This window comes from Amblyraja radiata, chromosome 41 (assembly GCF_010909765.2).
Source record: "Amblyraja radiata isolate CabotCenter1 chromosome 41, sAmbRad1.1.pri, whole genome shotgun sequence".
Taxonomy (NCBI): Eukaryota; Metazoa; Chordata; class Chondrichthyes; order Rajiformes; family Rajidae; genus Amblyraja; species Amblyraja radiata.
In genome coordinates, this window is record NC_045996.1 from 13,572,122 (window position 1) to 13,593,670 (window position 21,549).

A 21,549-nucleotide genomic window follows, 5' to 3' on the forward strand; every position below is an offset into this window, starting at 1 on the left:
CCCTTGTGAGAGGAAGGCACATTTCAGCCAGATTCCTCCATGAAGTCCCCGACCCCCCCAACTGAAGTAAGCCACGTGAAAATAATTAGTAGGTCGTTTAAAAAAAATTTTTGTCCTTGGGGTGCACCCGAAGCTGGCAGTCCTACTCTGAGTGCAGGACGTTCGATCCCCCAGGGGAACAGAGGCACTTCTTGCTTCGTGCCAATATTGTTTTTATTCTTTTACAACTGAGTAGCTTAGTAGGCCAAATCAGCGGGCATTAAACTCAAACAGTGGAGCAGGATTAGAGTCACGTGGAGCATCAGGCTGGGTAGAAGTGCCAGGTTCATTTTCTTGAAGGATTTCACTGAATCAGTTGTGATTTCAAAAATTCCCCAGCAGCTTTCTCATAGATTCATAGAGTCATACAGCATAGAAACAGGCCCTTTGACCCAACCTGTCCACGCCGACCGAGATGCCCCATCCAAACTAGTCTCATTTGCTAGCTTTGGCCCATATCCCTCTCAACCTTTCCTGTCCATGTACCAGTCCAAGTGTGGGAGATTGCAACCTTCACGTGGTCCGCCCTGTTTCGACGAATGCAATCAACCTGGCGTGCACAAACAGAAGATCAAACAGAACAAGTTGTCTTAAGGGCCTATCCCACTTGGGCAACCTAATTGGCGAGTTTAGAAGAGTTTTAAAAAATGTCATGTTGAAGACCTCCTTCGACTATATTGAAGACCAGCTTTGATTATCTACGACTAACTTCGGGAGAATTGGACACCAAATAGTAGAGAGTGAAGATGACCTCCTTCGATCTCCTTCAACTATGATGAAGACTATCTACGACTACCCTCGACCACCCTCGATTACCTACGACTAACATGCCGACCTACTACGACTAAAGAAAGGTATCGATTTTTTCCATGGCGACCTTTTTTTACTCGCTGGCCTTTTTTAACCTATTGAAAGAAACGCCGCGACCTAGCTGAGGCCTCGAGTACGCGGAGACCACTCTCGAGCATGAAGGAGAGTTACGCAGACCTCCTATGACCTCGTGTCGACCATGCTGCGAATATGAGTCGAGGGCAAACTCGCCAGAACCCGCGGATTAGGTCGCCCAAGTGGGACAGGCCCTTTACAACTTCAGGCTGGGCACGCCATACGCAAGAAGAAGAAGACGACCAGTCCAAGTGTTTTTCAAATGCTGTTATAGTCCCTGCCTCAACTATGCCTTTCATATTATTAGATACTTCATCATGTCTCCCCTCAGCCTCCGATGTTCTGGATTTTCTCCACCTAACAGCTAGTACGCTCTAATCCAGAGAGCACACTGGTCAATCTCCCCTGCACTTCTCTCCAAGGTCTCCACAACCTTCACATTATTATTATTTTTTAGTTTAGTTTAGAGATAGAGCGGAAACAGGCCCTTCGGCTCATCCAGTCCGCACTGGCCAGCGATCCCTTCACATTAACATAACAACCCCCGAACATAATGGGGCAACCAGAATTGAACGCAATACATGAAATGCGGCCTAACCAAAGTCTTACAGAGTTGCAACATGACTTCCTGACTCTGATTGCTTCTAGATTGATTCAAGGCCCCCGTCTGCAGTCAACGGTGGACCCATTTCAAACTATCTACAATTTCTCCCTCTGCATCCTGGCCAATATTGAAGTCTCAACCAATATAAAGACAAATGAGTGTATTATAGTGCTGCTGCTGTTTGTGGGTGCTTGCTGTATATTCCTATCTTGCAACATACCAAAAGTACTTCTCTTGTTGTGAAATGTTTTTCTTGGCACACTATAGAAATGTGTTTTAGTTACCCAACTATTAAGAAGTTTACTAAATGTTGCTGTTTCTCTTCCTCTCCCATACTTCAATGTTCCCATTTTCTGTTCTGCTCCATGCTACAGTTCTCAGGCACTCTATATGTTGTCTCCGTGTGAGTGGAGTTGCATGTATTAGTCAGCTACTCTGCTGTGAAGGGTTTCAGCATCAGCTCTCAACTTGGCATGCAACCTGAGAATCATACAACACAGAAACAGGCCCTTTGGAGACATAGGAACAGAACTGGGCCATTTGGCCCATCAATCCTCCTCCATTCGATCCTGCTCCTCCATGCGATCTTGGCAGATCTACCTTTCCCTCGTAACCCCATTCTCCTGTGTTCTCTCCATAAACGTTGATGGGCTTACTGATCAGAAACCCATCAATCTCTGCTTTAAAAATTCCCAATGACCTGGGCTCCACAGCTGTCTGTGGGAATGAATTCCACCGATTCACCACCCTCTGGCTAACAAAATTACTTTTCATCTCCATTTTAAAGGTACATTCTATTCTGAGGCTCTGATTTCTGGTCCTAGATGCTCCCACTACATCCTCTCAACATTCACATCCACTCTATCTAGGCCTCTCCTTATTTGGTAGGCCCATCTCATCCATGCCTAACTAAACTAATCCCAATTGCCCATGTCAGGCCTGCTTCCCTCCATGTCTTTCCTATCCAAGAACGTCCAAATGTCTCTTATTGCAACTTGCTCCTCCACCTCCTTTGTCAGCTCGTTCCAGAAATTCACCATCCTCTGGTTGAAAAATTTACCCCAGAGAGCTCCGTTACATTTTAAATTTATCCCCCCCCCACCTTGTTTAGCGCAACTGCAAGATGATGTCGCAACTCTTACACTCAGAGACAAAGCACAAAATACACCTAATTTATTTCATGAGTATTATGAGTTTTTAATTTAATTCTTTGGTGCAATTACAGAATAACAGCAAAGACATTAACAATAATGCAAATAATTACTAATATAGCTCAGTATTTATCTTAATATACAGCTACATCTGTAGACATCTTAATATACAGTTACATCTGTAAACCTTTACCGTACCACTCTACTGCTTGTTTTTTTAATTGCTGTTTTTTTTCCCTTTTTCCTTCCGCCCACAATATTTATGTAGCGCTACATTTAATATGTAAAAGAATGTGGTTCTGTTCCATTCTGTTTGTAGTTTGCTTGGTTGTTTGTTTGGTTTGTCTTTTTGCACAAAGTCCGCGAGCATTGCCACTTTTCATTTCACTGCACATCTCGTATGTGTATGTGACGAATAAACTTGACTTGACTTAGGTTTGAAAAAGAAATGCAACAATTCTATTGTTCTGTTGTGTCCCAAAACACTTTCCTCAAGTCAAGAGTCAAGAGGAGTTGATTGTCATGTGTCCCAGATAGGACAATGAAATTCTCACTTGCTGCATGCAGCACAACAGAATATGTAAACATGGTACATAATGGGGAACAAAAAGTTCAGTGTGTGTGTATATATATACACATGCACACATACTCAATAAATAACAAATATAGTGCAATAATAATAATAAGTCTGTTGTAGTTCAGAGCTTATTTGTTGTTGTATTTAATAGCCTGATGGTTGTCGGGAAGACGCTGCTCCTGAACCTGGACGTTACACTTTTCAGGCTCCTGTCCCTTCTTCCCAATGAACTCCAGGTTCAGGAACAGCTTCTTCTCAACAAACATCAGGCTATTGAACACCACAAACAGCAACTAAATTGCGTGTAGAAAGGCATCGCAGATGCTAGCTCACAGCATATCTGGTTTACAACAGACTGGCACAAAATGCTGGCGAAATTGAGAGGGTCAGGCTGCATCGCTGACGAATGGAATGGAATACTTAATTTTCACATGTGACAAGTCACAGGGCAATTCTTTGCTTGCATAGCCAAGGTATGCAAATAGTCGACATGTAAAAGGCACTGACACAGCTACAAACTCCCCACCCCGGCCATCCCCCCACGCCGGGTCCTCCATTGTTGGTCTGAAGAAGGGGTCTCGACCTGAAACTTCACCTATCATCAGCCATGATCACAGTGAATGGCGGTGCTGGCTCGAAGGACCAAATGGCCTACTCCTGCATCTATTGCCTATTCCTTCTCTCCAGAGATGCTGCCTGACCCGCTAAGTTATTCCAGCATTTTGTGTCTAGCAACTAAACTTCGAACTATGAACTGTCTTGGTTGCACTCGGGACATCAGGCGTTTGTTTTGTTTTACCCTATATTGTTTTTTTTTTAACGTATTGAACTTTTAAAAATTTGCCTATTATGCTATTTATTGAGTGCTGTGCTTACAAACTTGTGCTGCCACGTAATATTTACAATGTTCCGTTTCTGCACATATGGCAATTCAACATTCTTCTCGAAACAAGGAATGCAGATGCTGGTTTACACAAAAGGACACAAAGTGCTGGAGTGACTTAACAGGTCAGGCAGCACCTCTGTCGAACATGGATAGGCAAAGACGTGTCCTGACCCGAAATGCCGCCTGTGCAAGTTCTCCCGAGATACTGCCTGACCCATTGAGTTACTCCAGCAGTTTGTGTCCACTCTTGACTCTTGCTGGAAAGACAGGGAATGAAAGCAGATGGGAGGTCTGGCTTGGGATGGTTGAAATATACATGAGTGAGTGACATGTGGCTATGTTAACACTGCAGGCAACTGCCTGATCCCACAGCCAAGGTGTATGGAGGCCTCTGGAGTGTGTCGCATGCTCTATCTGGATCTGGGTTGTGGGCAGCTGTGGCGGAAGCTCTTCGGGTAGAGGGAGTCAACAGTCCAATGGATCAACTAGCTGTACATAGTCATCTGCAGCCACTGCATGGGAGTTAAGAAAGAGCGAGGTTACATTCAATGAAAAAAATCCCATCACCCTCCTACTTTTAAGAGGAAAAAAAATCAAATTTTCTCCATGTTATAGGCATGTTATCACATGCTTGATCAATGGTGTTTTATCATTAATGTTTTATTATTATTAATGTTTAGTGTTTTCTGAGTCATTCGTAATTGTCATGTTGTTACTTGTGGGCAGAGCACAAAGGCAAATTCCTTGTATGTGACAACTTGGCCAATAAATTTACTTACTTACTTAAACTTACTTGCTTTAGATGTCAAGCTGGAAAAGGTACAGAGAAGATTTACGACAATGTTGCCAAGTCTACAGGGTCTGAGCCACATGGAGAGGTTGAGTAGGCTGGGACTCTATTCCCTGGAGCACCGGAGGATGAGGGGTGATCTTATAGAGGTGTACAAAATCATGAGAGAAATAGATCGGGTAGATGCACAGAGTTTCTTGCCCAGAGTAGGTGAATCGAGGACCAGAGGACATAGGTTTAAGGTGAAGGGGAAAAGATTTAATAGGAATCTGATGGGTAGCTTTTACACACAAAGGGTGGTGGGTGTATGGAACAAGCTGCCGGAGGAGGTAGTTGAGGCTGGGACTATCCCATCGTTTAAGAAACAGACAAGTACATGGATAGGACGAGTCTTGAGGGATATGGACCAAACGCAGGTAGGTGGGACTAGTGTAACTGGGACATGTTGGCTGGTATGGGCAAGTTGGGCCGAATGGCCTGTTTCCACACTGTATCACTCTAAGACTCTGTCACCTCTCCTTATAGCTAACACCCTCTAATCCAGGCAGTATTCTGGCAAACCTCTACTGAACATTCTCCAAAGCCTCCACATCCTCCATATAATGGGGCAAGCAGAGGTGCACACAGTACTCCAAATGCAGCCTAACCAAAGTCTTATCAAACTGTGTCGTGTTATCCTAACTTTAATTGCTTCCTAGATTGAATCACAGCCCCTGTCTGCTCCTAATAGTGAAATTATTTCAATCTATAGGCAATATCTCATGTTTGTAAGTTCATAAGGGATAGGAACAGAATTAGGCCATTCGGCCCATCAAGTCTACACCACCATTCAATCATGGCTGATCTATCTCTCCCTTCTAACTCCATTCTCCTGCCTTCTCCCCGTGACCCCTGACACCCGTACTAACCAAGAATCTATCTATCTCTGCCTTAAAAATATCCATTGGTGTCCTCCACAGCCTTCTGTGGCAAAGAAAAACTTTTTCACCCAGAGAGTTGTGAATTTATGGAATTCCCTGCCACAGAGGGCAGTGGAGGCCAAATCACTGGATGGATTTAAGAGAGAGTTAGATAGAGCTCTAGGGGCTAGTGGAGTCAAGGGATATGGGGAGAAGGCAGGCACGGGTTATTGATAGGGGGCGATCAGCCATGATCACAATGAATGGTGGTGCTGGCTCGAAGGACCGAATAGCCTCCTCCTGCGCCTATTTTCTATGTTTCTATGTGTCTGCCTTAAAAATATCCATTGGTGCCCTCCACAGCCTCATGTGGCAACGAATTCCACAGATTCACCACCCTCTGACTAGATAAATTCCTCCTCATCTCCTTCCACATTCTAGTCCACAGGACCCTAGCTGGACATAGTCATCTGCAACCACTGTGGGGGTGGGGGGGGGGGGGGGGGGGGGTGTTAAGAAAGAGAGAGTTTGCTGGGAATGAAAGCCACTTCGCAACACACCACAATGTTTTTAGTACAGATTAAAACATGGTCATTCTTCATGGTAATTCACGGCAAATGCCCACACAGAGATTGCATTTGGCAGACGTTTATCACATTTACATATTTACCTCATCAAAGATGCAAATAAAAGGCAAAGATATCCAAAGCACCATTCACGTCCCCCTCATTGAACATAAAACTTAGTACAGCACACGAACAGGCCTTTCGGGCCCACTATGTCTGTGCCAAACATGATGCCAAGACTGACTCTTATCTGCCCGCACATAATACATATTCCTTCATTCCCTGCATATCCATGTGCCTATCCATAAGTTTCTGAAATGCCACTATCATATCTGCCTCCATCACCACCCCCAGCAGCACATACATGGTACATGGATAGGCAAAGGTTTAGAGGGATATGGGCCAAATGCAGGCAGGAGGGACTATTGTAGATGGGGCATCTTGGTCGGCATGGATGAGTCAGGCTGAGAAGGGATCTTATTGAAACATAACATTACTAAGGTTTTGGACACGCTAGAGGCTGGAAACATGTTCCCCATGTTGGGGGAGTCCAGAACCAGGGGCCACAGTTTAGGAATAAGGGGCAAGCCATTTAGAACGGAGACGAGGAAATACTTTTTCAAACAGAGAGTTGTGATTCTGTTGAATTCTCTGCCTCAGAGGGTGGTGGAGGCCGGTACTCTGGATACTTTCAAGAGAGAGTTAGATAGAGCTCTTAAAGATAGTGGAATCAAGGTATATGGAGAGAAGGTAGACAAAAGTGCTGGAGAAACTCAGCGGGTGCGGCAGCATCTATGGAGCGAAGGAAATAGGCCGAAACGTTGCCTATTTCCTTCGCTCCATAGATGCTGCCGCACCCGCTGAGTTCCTCCAGCACTTTTGTCTACCTTCGATTTTCCAGCATCTGCAGTTCCTTCTTAAACGATATGGGGAGAAGGCAGGAACGGGGTACTGATTGTGGATGATCAGCCATGATCACATTGATTGGCGGTGCTAGCTCGAAGGGCCGAATGGCCTACTCCTGCACCTATTGTCTATTGACTGTTTCCTTGCTCGACAGCTAACTTTGAGGCACAGTAGAGTGACTGTCGATCTGCTGCCTCACAGCATTGGAGCCGCTATAACTCTAACCTGAAAGAGTAGCTTGGTTTCTCTCTCCACAGATGCTGCCCGGGTTGCTGACAACCCCCAGCATTTTCTATTTGTATTTGCGTGTCAACACTTACCTCTTTATAGCCAACATTGACCACTCCAGTTCCAAACTTGTCCATGATTTTGAAAGCTCCTGGAACAGAAACAAATTCCATTACCATGAATGAATATTTACAGATTGTCAGAAATGTAAAGAATGCACTTGGTGAGAAACAACACAGCAGACTATCTGTTGCTGAATCTTCCACCTGCGATATGAAACATAGAGTAGGTATGCACAGGGACAGGCCCTTCGGCCCACAATGTTTGTGCTGAACATGATGCCAAGTTAAACTAATCTGCATGTGATCCATATCACTGCATTCCTTGCATACCCAGGAGCCTATCTGAAAGGAATGGTAAAGGGCCTGTCCCACATGGCAATTTTTAACGGCGACTGTCGGCATCATTGACTGACGTATCAGGTCACCGAAAAAGTCGCGGCGTGATGACGATATTGACGCGCGGTGTCTCAAGTGCCGCAACATTTATTTTGTCGCCGCTGGATTTTGAAACGTTCAAACTCTTTCGCTGACCCTGATACGTCAGTCAATGACGCCGACAGTCGCCGAAAGAAAATCACCAAGTGGGACAGCCCCTGTCCCACTTAGGAAACCTGAACGGAAACCTCTGGAGACTTTGCGCCCCACCCAAGGTTTCCGTGCGGTTCCCGGAGGTTTTTGTCAGTCTCCCTACCTGCTTCCACTACCTGCAACCTCCGGCAACCACCTGCAACCTACGGGAACCGCACGGAACACTTGGGTGGGGCGCAAAGTCTCCAGAGGTTTCCGTTCAGGTTTCCTAAGTGGGACAGGGGCAATAACTGTGACCGAGTTTTACAGCAGAAATAAAGGAGAACTGGGAGCAGTTTGATTGAACTGTAAGATGCAGCTTGGAAACAGGCCCTTCTCCTCACCGTACCGACCAGCGATCATCTCACACTAAGTCTAAGCTGTTCCACTTTCTCAACCACTCCCTGCACACTAGGAGACAATTGACAGAGGGCCGATTTAACCAACAAACCTGCACGTCTTTGGGATGTGGGAGGACACCGGAGCAGCCATCACAGTGAGGGCGTACAATCTCCGCCACAGACGGCATCCGGAGCAAGGATGGAACTCAGGCCTCTGGCTCTGTGAGGCAGCGGCTCTCCCAGCAGCGCCACTCTGCTGAGAAGTTAGCCGTCAAGTTCGTAAAACCTTCTTCCCAAAACGTGAAGTGGACGCGATTAGTGCGGGTGTCAGAGGTTATGGGGAGAAAGCAAGAGAATGGGGGTGGGATGGAGAGATAGATCAGCCACGATCGAATGGTGGAGTTGACGATGGGCCGAATGGCCTAATTCTGCTCCTATCACTTATGGCTTTCTGACATCACTGCACTGTAACCTGCTACCTGACTTATTTATCTCCCCTACCCACCAACCCCCAACTCACCCCCTTCCCTCAAGGCTGTAGATACTTAGACTGGCAGCGACAAAACTGATATCTCCTCCTTTATCTCATCTTAATTTCCTAACTCAGCATCTCGCACTTTGGTCCTTGATCCTTCATTCCAGCCTGAGATAAACATTCCTTCTTTACGCAACAATGAGAATGAACAGGGCGTAACATCGAGCTATGTCTGGCATCCCATCTGACCAGTCCTAGCAGCCAGCAGGGTGTGCGTGTGTGTGTGTGTGTGTGTGATTGTGTGTGTGTGATTGTGTGTGTGTGGCTGTGTGTGTGTGGCTGTGTGTGTGTGTGTGTGTGTGTGTGTGTGTGTGTGTGCGTGTGTGGCTGTGTGCGCGCGTGTGTGGCTGTGTGTGTGCGTGTGTGCGCGTGTGTGTGTGTCTGTGTGTGTGTGTGAGATTGTGTGTGGCTGTGCGCGCGTGTGTGCACATGTGTGTCTGTGTGCGTGTGTGTGTGTGTCTGTGTGTGTGTGAGATTGTGTGTGTCTGTGTGCGTGTGTGTGTGTGTCTGTGTCTGTGTGTGTGTGTGTGTGTGACAATGATTCCTGTGACATTGACACTTGCTCAAGATGACGGGGACCTAATTATGACAGCAAGCCAGACTTACGGAGCGTAGCTGATATTTCAACTGAAAAGGGGACGAGTCGCCCCAGTTCCTCACTGATTTTCCAACATTCCAGCTTGTGGGAACGTTGCAAAAAAGTAAACAGGAATGTTAACTCCCGTGAACCTTCCCACATGCAGGAATTCAGCTTTTTCCTTTGTGAAACTTGTAAAGGTTGTTTAAATAGTTTGAAAACATGCAGAGGGCGAGTCACCGGGATCTGCCGATGGCAACAACACGGTGTCGCATAACTGTCTCACAGCGGTAGAGACCCGGGTTCAATCCCGACTACGGGTGCTGCCTGTACAGAGTTTGTACCTTCTCCCCGTGACCTGCGTGGGTTTTCTCCGGTTTCTTCCCACACTCCAAAGCCAAACAGATTTGTAGGTTAATTGGCTAGGTATAATTGTAATTTGTTTCTAGTGTGTGTGGGATAGTGTTAGTGTGCGGGGATAGCAGATCGGCACAGACTCAGCGGGCCGAAGGGCCTGTTTCTGACTGTGTCTCTAAACTAAACTCTAGAGGACATGCACAGCGTTTGGGAGTGGGCAGACTAGTGGCAAATCCAGTTCTGTGTCAATTGGTGCCTTGCTTAGGACAGGGAATCGAGGCAGAACTACTCTGGAGAGACAAGGAAGTCCGTTCCCCAGACAGTGCCTACCAACAAAATGACACCTAAACTCATGGTCCTAATCAGAATGGATTCAAGGTATCCCACAGTAATCTTCTGAAGGAGAGTATAGTTTGTGCTGATGTCATGGAGTAATTGAGTCATACAGCATGGAAAAGGCCCTTCAGCCCATCTTGCCCATCCCAACCAACATGCCCCATCTACATAGTTAGCCACAAAATGCTGGAGTAACTCAGCGGGACAGGCAGCATCTCTGGAGAGAAGGAATGGGTGATGGTTTGAGTCGAGACCCTTCTTCAGACTGATCATATTTCATATGGAGCCTGCCCATATTTCTCGAAACCTTTCCTATCCACGTACCGGTCTTTTAAAATGCTGGTACTGTCAGTAGCAGGCTCAAATACCTCCTACGGCAACTTGTTCCACATACCCGTCACCATCTGAGTGAAAAGGTTGGCCCTAAGGTACATATTAAATCTTTCCCCTCTCACCTTAATAGTGCCCGAGCCAACATTGGTGCCCTAGCCAACTACCATACTGCAACTGACCACAGTCATCTGTGCCCAACTGCTTCCTACATTACAGGAGTGACTACACTTCATTTGTTCTATAAAACACGGAACAGCACAGGAACTGACCCTTCGGCCCACAATATCCGTGCTGAACATGATGCCAAGTTATACTTGGCATCATGTATAACTTGATCATCATCCAGCGGGCGATGCCTTGCCTGGGTCGCCGCGCTGGAGCTCTGGCGAGCTGGACTGGGCTGCGGGTCTGCGGAGCGTAGAGGCGGCGAGGCGGCAGTGCGGAGAGCGGGCGCCGATTTTATCATCGGGAGCCTGGGAGCGCCAAACCGGCGCGGCCTTGTCGGCTTCGGCAGCCGCGGGCTCCAACCAAGAAGCGGCCGTTCCAAGTGGCCCAGCCGCCGAAAGGACTCTCCCGACACCGGGGCAAGACCACCCGGTGAGAACGGCCAGGGACATCGGGCCTCCGTAGAGGCAACTGCGGTGGCCCCAATAGGCCTGACTTTGGGGTGATCATGGGGTGGGGACTGGACATTGTGCCTTCCTGCTATCCACTGTGGGGGGATGATTTTTTTTTGTCTAACTGTAGTCTTGTAGGTCTGTGTCCAAGATGGCTGCCGTGAAGAGAGAGTGGACGCTGGCACGATTTGGTTGCCGCTGCTCTCTCTTCACACTGTGTTTTTGATTTTCTGTTTTTGGATTGAATTCTGTTTTTAATTTGTGTCATTGTGATGTCTTTAATTACTTGTTTTACTCCGATTATATGTTTTTATTCCGATTACTATGTAAGGTGTCCTTGAGATTTTGTATGAAAGGCGCCCATTAAATATAAAATTTATTATTATTATACTGATCTCCTCTGCCTACACGCGATCTATATCCCTCCATCCCCTGCATCTCCATGTGTCTACCTAAAAGCTGCTTAAATGCCACTATCTTATCTGCCTCCACCACCACCTCCGACAGCACATTTCAAGCACCCCCCACCCTCTGTGTAAAAAATCTTGCACCACGCATTTCCTTTAAGCTTTGTTTAAGAAAGAACTGCAGATGCTGGTCAAATCGAAGGTAGACACAAAATGCTGGAGAAACTCTGTGGGTGAGGCAGCATCTCGGGAGAGAAGGAAAAGGCGACGTTTTGGGTCGAGACCCTTCTTCAGACTGATGTCAGCGGAAGGGGTCGGGCAAAGAACTAATGTCGGCGGAGAGAGTGGGACTAGTGGGAGAACTGGGAAGGGGGGGGGGGGGGGGGATGAAGAGAGAGAGAGCAAGGGCTACCTGAAGTTAGAGAAGTCAATGTTCATACCACTGGGGTGTAAACTACTCAAGCGAAATATGAGGTGCTGTTCCTCAAGCTATACCCTCTCATCCTTGACTTTCCCAGGGTGTCTGGTTGTTTACCCAATCTATGCCTCTCACATATAAACCTAATATCACGAGTCCCCTCACCCTCCAGAGAAAACAGTCCAAGTTTGTCCAGCCTCTCCTTATAGCTAATAGACTCTATTCCAGGCAGCATTTCAGTAATGGGGTAGCAATGAAGATAATTAAGAGAGACACAAAAAGCTGGAGAAACTGACAACATCTCTGTAGAAGGTACACAAAATGCTGGGGAAACTCAGCGGGTGCAGCAGCATCTATGGAGCGAAGGAAATAGGCGACGTTTCGGGCCGAAACCCTTCTTCAGACTGATGGGGGGTGGGGAAAGAAGGAAAGAAAAAAGGGAGGAGGAGGAGGAGCCCGAGGGCGGGCGGATGGGAGGGTGGGAGGAGACAGGTTTGAACACAACATCTCTGTAGAAATGGAATAGGTGACGTTTCGGGGTCGAGACCCTTTTTCAGACAGTCTAGGCACATGTACTTTACGTATAATAAAATTCTCAAGGGAATAGTTAATGGTGAACAAGTTAGATGGATTAAAAGCAACTTCTGAACGACTCAGATTTCAGTTGGCGATTTAGCTGCTTAACTCTTCCATCGACAGTGAACACGCCTTGTGGGAACCAAAGATCTTATAGCGCTATAGGATCTTTGGTGGGGACTGCCTGTCAGGAACAAGTTCCAACACCACCACTGGAGATTTCATTGCCAGGATAAGATTACATACCTATGTGAAAAATGCAGGGGAGGAGACGAACACCTTCACCGGGCGTGGATGAACAATTGTCATCCTCTGGATTTCATTCATTCTGAGTTTGTTCTGACTTTATTACTGTCATGTGTACGCTGTTCACTACATGATGGGCCGAAGAGCCTGTTCCTGTGCTGGCGTGTTCTATGTTCTAAATCTTGTGATATATGGCAGAAATGAGTGCTGAAGAAATGTCAGACTATTGTACCAAAATTCCTGGCACTTAATTGAATCCTGTCCTACAGTGTGTGGCTGGCTTTTGGATCAGTATAACTCCCAATGCACAATACATAGCATTGCCACTCAAATCTCGAGCAAACTTTATATTTTCAAAGATAGACACAAAAAGCTGAAGTATCTCAGCAGGTCAGACATAACCTCTGGAGAAAAGGAATAGGTGATTGACGAAGGGTCTCAACCCGAAAAACGTCACCCATTCTTTTTCTCCAGAGATGCTGCCCGACTCTCTGAGTTATTCCAGCTCTTTGTGTCTATCTTCGGTTTAAACCAATATCTGCAGTTCCTTCCTACACATTATATTTTCAAATCTATCACAGGTCCCGAGTCGCAGTAGTTCACGTCAAGAGAGAAGCCAGGCCGACTATGATGCCGACCACTGTCAAATATTTTCATATGATCATATGCAGGTAGTTTAGAAGGGTTCTGACCCGCAATGTCACCTATTCATGTTTTCTAGAGATGCTGCCTGATCCGATGTGTTATTCCAGCACTTTTTTGAAAACCAGCTTCTGCAGTTCTTTTCGTTCTACATTTTGATTGCTATATTGTAAAATCTCCTCAAGGTATGCCTGCGTTGAAGAATATCTGTTTTGCATATCTTTTATTAATTGTTCTTTATCTCTCCACATCATCGTCTATATATCTCTCATTTCTCTTATCCCTAACTAGTCTGAAGGGTCTTGACCTGAAGGGGTCACAGTTTAAGGATAAGGGGGAAATCTTTTAGGACTGAGATGAGAAAAACATTTTTCACACAGAGAGTGGTGAATCTCTGGAATTCTCTGCCACAGAAGGTAGTTGAGGCCAGTTCATTGGCTATATTTAAGAGGGAGTTAGATGTGGCCCTTGCGGCTAAAGGGATCAGGGGGTATGGAGAGAAGGCAGGTACAGGATACCGAGTTGGATGATCAGCCATGATCATATTGAATGGCGGTGCAGGCTCGAAGGGCCGAATGGCCTACTCCTGCACCTATTTTCTATGTTTCCATGTTTCTATGAAACGTCACCCAATCCTTCTCTCCAGAGATGCTGCCTGTCCCGCTGAGTTACTCCGGCTTTTTGTGTCTCTCCTACTTTGAAGAAGTTCCCCTCCTCTCTCCGTCAGTCTGAAGAAGGGTCTCGACCCGAAACTTCACCTATCCGTGTTCTCCAGAGATGCTGCTTGCTTGACCCACTGGGTTACCCCGGCACTGCGTCCTTTTTTGAGATTAGATTAGTTTGGCATCATTATGGCCTGGAGGGCCTGTTCATGTGCTGTATTTTTCTATATTGTGTGGTTAGCGCTTTAAGAAAAAACAACCAACATGTAGGCCTTTAGTACGCCATAAATATGTTGCAAATTATTTTTAGCAAAGAAAATTGAGTTGAAAAACAAACTGGGATCACCCTAAACAATCTGTTCCTAATAAAGCTGCAGTAATGCTGGTGCCCATCCCATACATATTGAGCTTTCAGAACTGGAGGGTTTAGACAAGGTAGACTGAAGCCACTGTTACTGTAATCTCCCACCATGTACACAAGGCATGTTTGAAAACTGACCCACTGCTGACCCCTGCAGGGCACAGAGTATACTACAACACAACCACATTTCTCCTTCTTGAACACATTTCTCCTTTTGCTGCTTCTTAAATTCCGTTCCACATGACATTTATAATTGTAAACAGCGATTAGGCCAGACATTTGCCTTCCGCTGGTTGCTGTTAGCCACGTCACTGTTAATGCTTTGATCCAGGACCAGAGTTGGGCACAGGCTGAATACTGGAGCCAGTTTCATTCAGTGAACCCCCCTGAGGCACACAGAGGCCTCTGCCTGTCCAGGAAGCACACGTTTACCACTTAAATAATCGTAAGCTTGCATCTCAGTAAAATTGATTTCCAAACGCATTGATAGTTTACGATTATTTAAGTGGTAAATGGAGCTTCAGAAGCGTTTTCATTTTGCATGTTAAAACCCACCCGAGATCCATGGGCGATTTTGCAATTTTACTGACGGATTTCTAACTTTTAATACTTTTCATCTAACAAATGAATAAAGATAAAAAGTCAATAATGCCACTTTTGATGAAATGCAGCGAGCAAACGCGATAATTCCCGATATTTTGGATCTTTAAATCTCCACGAAAAATGTCGGCAATCAAGCCGTTTTTACACCTTCAGCTCCCTCTTGAATTTACCTTAGTTTCTATCTTTTTTTTGGACTGTAAATTTAGGTAGCTGTTCCTCACGGTCACCCCGACTGGCACAGTTAATTGCAGCTCAAAAACGGACCGTTTTCGATGTTTTTAACGGGTGTGAAAGTGCGTGTTTCCCCATCCACTAACATGTACCGGAAGTGACGCTTGTCCCCCAGTTTAAATTTTCGGTCACGTGAGTGGGGATTTACGCTCCAGTGACCTTTCGTGAAATCACCCTATTGGTGAAGGGAAGTTGCAACGGTACAGGAAAACAAGGAATGGGATTTAGACAGACAGGATTGGTCCTTTTGGGGCCAGTGTGAACATGATGGGCTGAATGGCCTCCTGCATCATACGATGTCAGTAAGTAGATGAAAGGATCTCTCTCAGGATGGTGGATTTGATCATTCTATTCAGCATTGCCTGCTTTGATTTTGATATTTGCGTGCAGATTCAGTGGGCTGAAGAGTCTGCTCCCTCTTGAACACCTCTAAAAGTCAGCACCTTTTACAATACTGCAGTCCCACAGCCCTGCATAGGAGCCGAGATGATTGGTTGATCATTGGTTGGTTGGTTGGGGGGGGAGTGCAGGGGAGAGATAAGTTTTTTTGGCCTTCCATCACAGCAATGTGATGGATGTTTATGTAAATTATGTTGTGTCTTGGGTCTATTTGTTTGTAATGTATGGCTGCAGAAACGGCATTTCGTTTGGACCTCAAGGGGTCCAAATGACAATAAAAGGAATTGTATTGTATTGTATTGTATAAACAATGTCTGCATAACAATAGTAGGCATTATACAAAGCAAAGATCTTTTAGCGGAGCAAGATAGACCACTCCTGCTAAATGCAATGGGCTGACGTGTAGTACGCAACGGGCCTTTTTTTCATCCATTTCAGTGACCCGACCCGACTCGCAGTGTAATCAACGTTGCGGGGGAACAGTTTGTGTTAATAAATTAAAATTCTGAAAATGAGGAGAAGATTTTTACCAAATAACTTTGATTTTTACGAGGATGTTTCCGTAACCGGCTTCCGTCTCCGCACTAGTATCTTTGCTCCGGGATCTACGGGATCTTTGGTGCGGAGACGGAAGCCGGTTACGGAAATGGGGCCGAAAATGACCCACGAATCTGCCCATGACCGTACTACGTCTTTTTCGTCGAGTGGACTATCTTGCTCGCTGTAGGATCTTTGATACAAAGTGTCTAACCCAGGTATTATTGGTATTTTTAAGAAGTAATTCACCATTCTTCTTTAAACTGATACACAAGACAATATAACAGCGGCTCAGGTGACTTTGGGTTATTGCCACCAGTCCATGTTATGGTCGTGGAGGCTCCCAGTCTATGTTGGATGAGAAGGGAAAGTACAAATTACTCACGGATCATGGTGTCGAGCTTGGTCAGGCAGCAAATAAAGTTCACGTAACTGAGGGTGAGATCGGGGTCCGCGTACCTCAAGCCAACAAGCTGCATCAAGAACTCATCCACCTGGAATCCTAGGGAACGTAGTCAAACATGAAGACAAAGCGTGGCTAGAATATTGGCAGTGTGTATGCTCGTTAGTGTGACATGCCCCACACTCTCTGGATTAGCCCCACCCCCTCGTCCAACCGACAAAGACTGCCGGGGTTCGGTTAATTTAGGCATAAGCTCCTGGTGGTGCAGAAGGGGAAGCTGCCTGCAGCACGGCAACAATGTGACGAGATCATCCTATCGACACAGTGGTGCAGCAGGTGGAGCTGCTGCCTCAAAGTGCCAGAGATCTATGTGTTTAAGAAGGAACTGCAGATGCTGGAAAATCGAAGGTAGACAAAAGTGCTGGAGAAACTCAGCGGGTGCAGCAGCATCTATGGAGCGAAGGAAATAGGCAACGTTTCGTCCCGAAACGTTGCCTATTTCCTTCGCTCCATAGATGCTGCTGCACCCGCTGAGTTTCTCCAGCACCTTTGTCTGCCAGAGATCTATGCTCGACCTTGACATCAGGTGCTGTTAGGGTCGGCAACTTTCTCACTCCCACTCACTCACTAAGGTCAAAATAAGGGACAAATTCCCGACGGCAGTTCGTTGACAGACTCGGCCGTGGCTGGGTGAATGATGAGTTGGCCCGGGTGCTGGACTGCACACAAAGCCCAGCCGGACGGGCCAGCTGAGGAGTTTTGGCCCGGGCGTCGCGCGTAAAGTCCGGCACCCCGTCCAACTCATGAACCGATGATCGGCCATGAGAAGGAGGTGGTGGTGGTGGTGTCGGCGGTAATTGAAGGGCCGAAGGTCGGACAGGTGGCCGGGCCGCCGACCGACGGGGCCACGGGCGAGGTGCTGCTGCTGCACTCCATGGGCTGCACTACGTCGGGACGGGTGAGGTGACACCAGACGCGGCGCTCCGACCCGACAGTCCCCTCGACCCAAGTAGTAGCGGTCAAATACGGGACAAGGGCGGTTCCGTACGGGACAAACCAATTTAGCCCAAGATACGGGATGTCCCGGCTAATACGGGACAGTTGGCAACCCTAGGTGCTGTATGTGTGGAATTTGCACGTTCTCCCTGTGACCATGTGAGTTTCTTCCCGGTGCTCCGGATTCCTCCCACATCCCAAAGACATGCAGGTTTGTAAGTTAATTGGCTTCTGTAAATTGTGTAGGGAGTGGAATTGAAAGTGGAACTGGCCTAAAAGGGTGATTGTGGTCAGAGTGGACTGGGTGGGCCGAAGGGCCTATTTCCCTGCTGTATCTTGCAACCAAACTAAACATGGGGTGTCTGATTGCAGGGACGAAGCAGGACCACAGATGTCTCTCCCACCTCACCTGCTGCCTGGATGGCTGTGAACATCTCTTGACTGTCCATGGTCCCCGATCCATTCTTATCGAACCGACTGAAGACTTGCTGGAGAAAACAGCAAAAACACAAATAGGCTTTGAGTGCTAAGTCTGTGACATGTCGCAATATCTTGAGGATTGCAAATAAATAAACCCGTGCAGAATTTGCAGAGGTAAGTACTCAGTTTACATCATCCGTCAGCATTTCCCAAATTAAGGGATGAGCTGCAGATCATAGGTTTGTATTCCATATCATTCTAAATCAATCGAAGGGCGGTCACGGTGGTGCAGCGATAGAGTTGCTGCCTTACAGCGAATGCAGCGCCGGAGACCCGGGTTCGATCCTGACTACGGGTGCTGTCTGTACGGAGTTTGTACGTTCTCCCCGTGACCTGCGTGCGTTTTCTCCGAGATCTTTGGTTTCCTCCCACACTCCAAAGACGTACAGGTTTGTAGGTTAACTGACTTGGTAAATGTAAAAATTGTGTTGTAGGATAGTGTTAATGTGCGGGGATCGCTGGTCGGCACAGACCCGGTGGGCAAAAGGGCCTGTTTCCGCGCTGTATCTCTAAACTAAACTAAACTAAAGTAAACCCTCTTGTATGCCCATCATCAGAAAAAATAATTCAATATCAGACGAAATACAACTTCTTAAAACAGAACCTTCTGACTGATATTAAAAAACATTAGAAAATGCTGCAAATACACAGAACATTCAGCGCCTGTTCGCAGGGAAAGACAGTTAACATTAAACATTTGATGACCTGTGATAAGAACCTCGGAAAAAATCAAACAGGGTAACGATCATTCATCAATACTCACTGTCCAATGGCAGATTTTGCTCCAGAGGTTACTGAATCCCTCAAATCTCATTTTTCCAAACCCATTGATCTGTTTATACTGGTTAAGGAATTGTTTGATTAACAGCTAAATACAATGGGATTCTGTGGTGAACAGTTAGTGTATCTTGTCGGCCATTTTTGTTGTGGGCAAGGCAACCGTGTTTGATGTAGTCGCATATATTTGCATTAATTAATGCAGGTGACCTTGCATTAAGGGGGGAGGGAGAGAGCGTTTCATTCCTAGACTGGAGAGCAAGCAAAAGTTCATCAGTTAAAAGGACAGTGTCAGTGGAGAAGTCTTCCTGTCCAACTAACCTCCAGCATTTCAAGAAGGTAGAAACCTGCAAATGAACAAAGACACAGAGTGCTGGAGTAACTCAGCGGGTCAGGCAGCATCTGTGGAGAACATGGATAGGTGACGTTTCACAGAGTGCTGGAGTAACTCAGCGGGTCAGGCAGCATCTTAGGAGAACATGGATAGGTGACGTTTCACAGAGTGCTGGAGTAACTCAGCGGGCCAGGCAGCATCTTAGGACAACATGGATAGGTGACGTTTCACAGAGTGCTGGAGTAACTCAGCGGGTCAGGCAGCAACTTAGGAGAACATGGATAAGTGACGTTTTGGGTTGGGACCCTTCTTCAGACCTGACGCGAAACGTCATCTATCCATGTTCTCCTGAGATGCTGCCTGACCCGTTGAGTTACTCCAGCACTCGGTGTCTTTTTTTGTAAACCAGCGCCTGCGGTTCCTTGTTTCTAACTGAGAATAAATGATCGGCCGGTTGTAAAATCCAGGCTCACACGCAACAGGCAATCTTTGAGGAAGCTTGGTCCAGTCTAAGATGGGGTGAAAGGGGGAAGGACAGGACACTACCACCAGCAGTGTCTCCGCAGCACGGTGGCGCAGCGGTAGAGTTGCTGCTTCACAGCGCCGGAGACCCGGGTTCCATCCTGACTCCGGGTGCTGTCTGTATGGAGTTTCTACGTTCTCCCCGTGACCTGCGTGGGTTTTCTCTGAGATCTTCGGTTTCCTCCCACACTCCAAAGACGTACAGGTTTGTAGGTTAATTGATTTGGTAAATGTAAAACTTGTCCCTAGTGGGTATAGGATAGTGTTAATGTGCGGGGATCGCTGGTCGGCACGGACCCGGTGGGCCGAAAGGGCCTGTTTCCGCGCTGTATCTCTAAACAAAATCTTTCTAAACTAAACCAAACATCCCACCCCGCCCTGACCACACAGGGGCTTCCAACTCCGCAGAAGGATACATCTGTCAGGGAAATGAGGCTCTTGCAGGCATCCAGGCCAAAGTGATCCCACTTCTCACTGAGAGCTGGAGAGAAAAGGAGACAAGAGTTGACTGCAACACTTCACTGAAATTAAAGACTTGTGTTCTTGTAAGCTTGGTTTCCCCTGGCATGCTTACCGGTTTTCTGCAATATCTCCCGCAGGAGTTTCTGCAGCTCCAACGCTGATATGGCCTCGTCCTGCAAGAACAGCAAGGGAACTTCAGGAAATGATCAAATGCAGCTCTGACATGCATGAGCTCTCCCCTCCCCCCCTCCATCCAATTGATACACAGGTAGACACAAAATGCTGGAGTAACTCAGCGGGTGAGGCAGCATCTCTGGAGAGAAGGAATGGGCGACTCCATTCCATACCTCCGATTTAAACCAGCATCTGCAGTTCTTTCTTACACATTTTGTCCACTCCACTACAAAACGGCGCCCATTCGTTCTCTCCGGAGATGCTGCCTGATCCGCTGAGTTACTCCAGCATTTTGTGTCTACCTTCGATTTACACCAGCATCTGCAGTTCTTTCTTACAGAATTAATCCACATATCTCAACCCACTGAAACTAATTATCAGGCATGCAAATGTCCCAACAGAGGACACAAAATGCTGCAGTAACTCAGCAGGTCAGGCAGCATCTCTGGAGAAAAATAGGTGACATTTCCGAAATCTCTCCCCCCCTCACACTAAGCCTATGCACTCTTGATTTTAGAATAGTCTACCTTGGGCAAAAAACAGTGAGTGTTCACTTCACTTATACCCTTCATGATCTTGTACAAACTTTCTACTATGTAACACTATGTAATGTTGAAGATCGGCCAGTCCAGCAGCAATAAATTTCAGAAAGGTTGGATCGTTTGATTTTTTCCTCCATTCCAAAGGTTGCCAGCCCTGGATGAACAGACTACCAGAGGCCTTGATACATGATATCTACCACCCCACCCGGCCGGGCAGCCACCTTGGTTGTTACCTTGCATTAGGAGCAAGGCTTCATCGACAAGTCCGCAGGAGTAGAGGGCAGCAAGTCCCCAAGAGAGCAAGAGGGAATGACAGGATCAAATGAACGCAAACTCACCGGCCCACAATACTTGTCAAACAGGTCCCTGGAATCTTCAGCAGAGGGGAGTGGACAGTAGGCGAGGTCAGGCACAACCTGGAGATAGAGAATTAAAGATGATCAATGTTTTCACATCGATCATTCCCCCTTTTCCCCCCACTCCCATCGGACAGAAGATACACAAACCTGAAAGCACACGCC

The 21,549-nt window shown here is 46.7% G+C and overlaps 1 protein-coding gene and 1 long non-coding RNA gene across 2 annotated transcripts in view; both read right to left on the reverse strand.

Annotated features, from left to right (window-relative positions):
* Window positions 1–2,704: 2,704 nt before the first annotated feature.
* On the reverse strand, window positions 2,705–3,281 carry LOC116967796. The gene is made up of 2 exons (XR_004410324.1): window positions 3,111–3,281; window positions 2,705–2,866 (listed from the first exon to the last, which is right to left on the reverse strand). It is a non-coding gene; the product is annotated as an uncharacterized LOC116967796 (long non-coding RNA).
* Window positions 3,282–4,094: 813 nt separating this feature from the next.
* LOC116967713 (calpain-9-like) overlaps window positions 4,095–21,549 on the reverse strand; it is a 30,705-nt gene continuing 13,250 nt past the window's right edge. The window contains exons 13-20 of the mRNA XM_033014317.1: window positions 21,367–21,444; window positions 20,425–20,485; window positions 20,267–20,331; window positions 18,981–19,049; window positions 18,147–18,225; window positions 16,724–16,840; window positions 7,624–7,682; window positions 4,095–4,654 (exon numbers count right to left, since the gene is read on the reverse strand). Of these exons, the coding sequence (XP_032870208.1) occupies window positions 4,628–4,654; window positions 7,624–7,682; window positions 16,724–16,840; window positions 18,147–18,225; window positions 18,981–19,049; window positions 20,267–20,331; window positions 20,425–20,485; window positions 21,367–21,444 (555 nt within the window). The 3' untranslated portion in view covers window positions 4,095–4,627. The remainder of the gene's footprint in view (window positions 4,655–7,623; window positions 7,683–16,723; window positions 16,841–18,146; window positions 18,226–18,980; window positions 19,050–20,266; window positions 20,332–20,424; window positions 20,486–21,366; window positions 21,445–21,549) is intronic.